Here is a 6000-nt window from a genome sequence, read left to right on the forward strand (position 1 = left end):
GATGATTCGTTTAGAAATGATTTCATCGTAGTACAGTTATCCATGCTAAAACTTTATTTTTGCTTCTCTGGACTGGAACATTACCTGCTTACTAGTAAGTGAATTTAAATCCTACCCCTAAGCTAAATAGAAGGTTATAGGAGTTAAGTAACTTGTCCAAGGTCACATTAGTAATAAATGATGAAGCTGGCATTCAAATTCGGGTGTCTCTGACAATGGTTTGTGCTCATAAGCACCATGTTAAATGTATTTGAAATTCACACCAGAATACAGTATTACCATACAATATGATAATATATTATGTGTATTCTTTCTGTAACAATTAAAAATGAACTTTCCCAACTTGGTTCTTCATAATAAAATCCTAAAATCAATGTTGGAAGGGTATGGAAGATACTCCATGTATCTGTCGAAGGGAATCAGCATCAGGGAGTGTGAGCAAAGATAATGCAAATAAATGGATGAGGTAAAACAATAACTAACTCACATGAATAAATGATCAGACCACCCAACAAATTCAATGTCAAGGTCCCAGACTGGAAAAAACCCAGGCTTCTTATTTTGTTGTTTTTGCCGCAAGTATCTTTGGACTAGTCTCTTTGTTAGTTTTCATCCTAGCTATAGTGGACAATTCTACGATGACTCCCAAGATTCCCACCTGCTGGGAATATAATGAGATATCAGTCCCTTGTTATATGAAAAAGGTCATGCGATAGTCACTCCCAGGATCATATTACATTATAATCAGAAGATTAAAGAGATATTCTCCTTCCAGCTATGAGAAGGCATGTGGCTTACAACCTGAGGCGGCCTCTAATTGCTGAGAGGGGCTTTGGTTGGCTGATAGCCAGCAAGAGAAAGGGAACTCAGTCCTACAATATAATTCAAATGGAATTCTGCCAACAGCCTTAACGAGCTTGGAAGAGGACCCAAGCTGCAGCCAAGACGACACCTCTGGTTAGCACCTGAACACTAATCTGCACCAAACTCCTGAGCAGTGGAAAACTCAAATAATAAATGAATGCTGTGTGAAACTGCTAAATTTGTGGTAATTTGTTATACAGTAATAGAAAACTAAAATTCAAGTCAGTATTCATCCCTTCCACAGACACTGATAGGGGAGACTTAAGATTGCTACGTTAGGCCGGGCGCAGTGGCTCACGCCTGTGATCCCAGCACTTTGGGAGGCCGAGGCGGGTGGATCACAAGGTCAGGAGATCAAGACCATCCTGGCTAACACGGTGGAACCCCGTCTCTACTAAAATACAAAAAATTAGCCGGGCATGGTGGCAGGCGCCTGTAGTCCCAGCTACTCGGGAGGCTGAGGCAGGAGAATGGCGTGAGCCCGGGAGGCGGAGCTTGCAGTGAGCTGAGATCGCACCACTGCAGTCCAGCCTGGGTGACAGAGTGAGACTCCATCTCAAAAAAAAAAAAAATTGCTATGTTAGCACATTATTCCAAGGGTAATAAGGGAAACAGAGTTTTTAATTCTGAATTGTCCTAATCCATGATCATTCATGTCTCTATGCCTTTTTTTTTTTAGTTTTTGTGGGTACATAATAGTTGTACCTCCATGCCTTTACACTTATGGTTCCCTGATGAACTCTTACTCAAACTTCAAAACCCAGGTCAAATTGTTGCTTCTTCAAAGCAGCATTTCCTTATAGCCACCCCATCCACTCCTAAGCAGACTAAATTACTCCTCTTTGCTTCCACGGCAGCAGCTTGTGTCTACATCTATCAAAACACTTGCTGGGATGCACTGTCATAACTTTTGATGTATATCTCCGCTTCCCTCTCCACTCAGACTGTGAATCTTTAGGGCAGAGCTGCACCAGTCTCCTGCCTAGTGCCTGGTATATAGTGGGTACTAAATAGTTGGATACTGGAGGGAATGGAGTCTCTGGATAAACAGAGGCTTTTGATGCCCTGGGAGTGGCTGTTTCTTTTCCAGCACAGCTGATCAGGCCTCAGGTATTAGTGGAAACTCAGAGAGCTCCATGACAACAGCTTAGGTGAATAACCAAGCACTTCCTGCCTTAAAAAGGTAGATATTTATTGTTTGTCTCAAAAGAGCTGGCCTGAAATATATAGGTGTGCTTGAAGTAACAGGTGACAGATGCTGAGAAGGACTGAGATTCTCCCCAAAAAGGATGACAGGAAGCTCTGTTGGATTTGTTCTAAGTCAAGCCGTGTGCTAGCTTTGCATGCTTGCCAATTCAACGCATTTGTGTTAATCCACTCCTGAAATCAAATGTCAACCAAACAGACTACCATCTCACCGAATCAGTTTTACTCAATGGCTTAAAACTATGGGTAACAAAACAGAAATGAGAATCATATATCAACAATATTCATGGCATTCACAGAACCCTGGGGCAGATAGCATTTTTAGAAAATCACAGACTCAGGCAAAATAGTGGATAATCTGTAGGGAACAAACAGCATTTGGTTGGTAAGCTTTTAGAGATAATTCTCATTTTCCTTCGGACCCACTCCATGGGCAAATCCTTGAACTATAAGGAAATGCTCCCTTGCATTTAACTTAAATTAACCACGATACTTCTTTAGGATTCTGCCTTAGTGGAGAAGGAGATCATTAGAATCAGAGGATAAAAAGCAAGGCATGGAAATAAGGAATCTGTCTAATGCTGCATCACCAGCTCACAGGAGCTAGATTCTCTTTATAAACAAATCATTAAACAACAAACAAATGAGGTACTGCTTTCTAATACAAGTATTATGACCACATTGCCAGAAACTTGGAAAACTTCAGGGGGAAAATGGTCTTGCCACCTTAAAACAATTTAATTATTCTTAATTTATTATTTAATAAAATTGTTATATTTTTAAATATTTTCAAAAGCTTTCAGCATAAATAATGTCAGTACCTCTTTTGTCTCCTCTTGGGTATACTGGAGTCATTCCTAGGAATCAAGTCAGATCCTGTAGGTTCTACATTTTGAAGCTCTTTTACAAGTACTGGCTGGCATTGACTCAAAAGGCAGCTATCTGATGACACAATTTCCCTAAGATGAGCAGTGAGGAGAAAACATCAGGTCTGGGTTCCAAATCTTTCTTTAGTGATAACACTAGATGCTCCTTCATTCATTCAACAAACATTAATCGAGCATCTATTATGTACCAGACATTGTGCTAGGTGCTAGGGCTACAGCTATGAATTAGATAGATAAGGTCCCTGCTCTCACAGGACTTATATTCTCATGTGGGTGCGTATATGTAAGTATGTAGACACTGTGTAGAAGAAGAAAGGGAAAACCATGAGAAAGTAGTCTCTTAAAAATTAGCTTCCTCCTCTGAAAAAAAAATAGGATAATAAAAGCATCTACTTATAAGGTTGTTGTGCGGAGAAGTGTGCAAATATATTATTTAAAATGCTAACGGAAACTTCAAACCATCAGAACACAGTAAATACCTTCAATGCTCTGGGGGCCCACAAGATTCATGGCCTGGTGAGCTGGATATTCCACTCGGGGCCTGGCTATGCCCAGTTGCTCCATAACGCCATGAAGCAGCCTCTGGATATCTGTTTCTGAGACCCGGTCAGGGGTCCGGGGGCTGTAAGCAAATGCTGGAGTCCATCCAGATGCCAGCCAAAACAGTAGGCCAGATAGCATGGTAGAGACCATCCTGGAGACCATTGTTAACCTGCAGATAAAAGACCAAATGTATACTGATAGGCTACAATCGGCAATTGTGATAATACAATTATAATGATGCACCCACTCCAGGTTGTGGTTCAAGGACCACCCAGAAAGGGGTTGTAATAAAAAATCCTTAGGAGGTTGCTTTTGTCTTAAGTTTCCATGCTAGGCAGAACAGGCAGAACATCATTGCAGAAAGGTATTAAACAAAACAGTTGCAGGTATCCAATTCCCTCTATTTGCATTCTTGAGAAAGCTGGGCTGGAATGGCCGTTCTCACTCATAATTTTTATCCTCCTTGTAGCTCCCTGAAAGCTCTGCATTACTCCTAACTTCATCACTCTCTCCCTCGCTTACTAAAACAAATAAACCAAACTCGCTTAAATTTTGAGAAAGAGATAGTGGCATCTTGGGTTTTCCCAGTTTCAGGGAATAAAAGGCTAACAGGAGGGAGTCAGGAAGACACAAATGGTCAAGAAGCTCAGGAAGGTTGGGAGTGGTGGCAGGAAAACATTTTAGTTTAGCAAACATCCAATACGTTTGAGATCCTGAAAGGAAGGAAAATGTTGCTTAGATCCCGCCCTGCAATCTGCTAGGGTAGTCTGAGGTATGTTTGCTCAGTTTCCTCCTCTGCAAAACGGAGATAATTAAAGCATTTACCTTTTAGGGTTGTTGTGAGGGTGTGTGCACATACATGTTAAGAGTGTTTAGGACAACGCCAGGCACAGAATGAGCCCCTGTACTGCTATTATTATGCTGGTAACATTGCCTTAACAGTTCTGGAGGTTAGAATTTGGGAAGGCAGTGGTGGTGAGAGGGAGAAAACTAGCCTGGGGGTGGGAGGGTCAACCTGTCCTAAATGTTGGTTTCTATGGGTATGTCTGCAAAACAAGTGAACATTATCCTTGCAGTTTACCCCACAGCTGCTTAACCTGTTTGGATGCATGCTTCAGGCAGCGGCCTTGCAAACCCATTTTTTTTGTTTGTTTGTTTGTTTGAGACAGAGTTTCACTCTTGTTGCCTAGGCTGGAGTGCAGTGGCGCCATCTCCACTCACTGCAACCTCCACCTCCCGGGTTCAAGTGATTCTCCTGCCTCAGCCTCCCAAGTAGCTGGAATTACAGGTGCCCACAACCAAACCCGGCTAATTTTTGTATTTTTAATAGAGGCCGTGTTTCACCATATTGATCAGGCTGGTCTCGAACTCCTGACCTCAGGTGATCCACCTCCTCCCCTCAGCCTCCCAAAGCGCTAGGATTACAGGCGTGAGCCACCATGACTGGCGCAAACCCTCCTTCTAATCATTCTACTGAGGATGGGGGATGGAGAGTTGGAAGGAGGCAAAATCGTGCATTTCCTTTACTGAAACTAAAATTTTTATACCCTCCAATTTTCTTTTTCTGCAAAGAAAAGGCCTTTTCTAGCCACTAGATATAAAACCTCGCTCTCCAAAGAGCTGAGAGTAGCTGTTTAACAGCAAAATCTGCAATTCTGATGGAAAAGGCTGGAGGCAAGCACGAGGCTCTCCATCTCCATCTTTCCCTTGTCCACTCTGACTGCAGGATGTCTGTTTCACTTCCATCCCAGCAAACGCCGCTCTGATTTGATGAACTACCCAATCTCCTCCCTCAGTACTCCCTTCCCCTTACCGATAGCCAAACATTCTAATCCCCTACCCATCCTTTGTCTGACCCCAGCCTCCACCTCAAGGATTTTAGCAGGACGCCCTCCCCCCACTGGCGATACCAAATCTCGGGTTGGCGGCAGGCGGCCGAGCCGACATCAAAGCTGTACTCACCGAAGGGCAGCCCGAGGAGCCTACTGCGGTATGGGCCTTGGTGGGGGTCAGGCCAGGAGCGGGCGAACTGGAGAGCTCCTGCGTCACCCTCCTCCGCATCTTAGCTCCGCCCCAGCCCCTCCTCCAGCAGGTGGAAGTTGCCTCGCCAGGACTCCCCAGACTGCATCCCAGATAAGTGTGCCTCTCACCAGGAGACGCACAGCTCTTCAACCCACACATTCTGCATACAAACCTCTTGACTATGACATTTCCTAGAGACCCTCTTCAACTCCATCGACCTCTGTGGAAGTCATTCATCTCCTTTCTCAGTCTCAATTACAATGTGCCAGATCACCACTATAGCACACCTTTAATTTTGTCAACTTCTAGAATATGTTTTTTGTTTTTGTGTCTAAAGTCTTTCGGCTTCAAGAGGGAAGAGGCAATGAATGGTAGAGGGACAAAAGATGAAGTCTTAAGAACTTTTAATGGTGGATATGGTAAGGTATACCCTGCTCTGAGGGGCCTCTTACTGATCAGGAAAACTATGGGGATATTT

General features: G+C 43.4%; 1 protein-coding gene across 4 annotated transcripts in view; it reads right to left on the minus strand.

The window, feature by feature from the left end:
• Positions 1–5623, minus strand: part of SCG5 (secretogranin V) — a 56764-nt gene extending 51141 nt beyond the window's left edge. For 3 of the 4 annotated variants that reach the window (XM_012507423.2, XM_003272779.3, XM_012507422.2), the window contains exons 1-2: positions 5463–5623; positions 3437–3669 (exon numbers count right to left, since the gene is read on the minus strand). In XM_012507423.2, coding sequence (XP_012362877.1) covers positions 3437–3662 — 226 coding nt within the window. In that variant the 5' untranslated portion in view covers positions 3663–3669; positions 5463–5623. The remainder of the gene's footprint in view (positions 1–3436; positions 3670–5462) is intronic. The other variant, XM_012507421.2, reaches the window with a different exon arrangement.
• Positions 5624–6000: the final 377 nt, after the last annotated feature.

This window comes from Nomascus leucogenys, chromosome 6 (genome assembly GCF_006542625.1).
Source record: "Nomascus leucogenys isolate Asia chromosome 6, Asia_NLE_v1, whole genome shotgun sequence".
In the NCBI taxonomy this organism is placed as follows: domain Eukaryota; kingdom Metazoa; phylum Chordata; class Mammalia; order Primates; family Hylobatidae; genus Nomascus; species Nomascus leucogenys.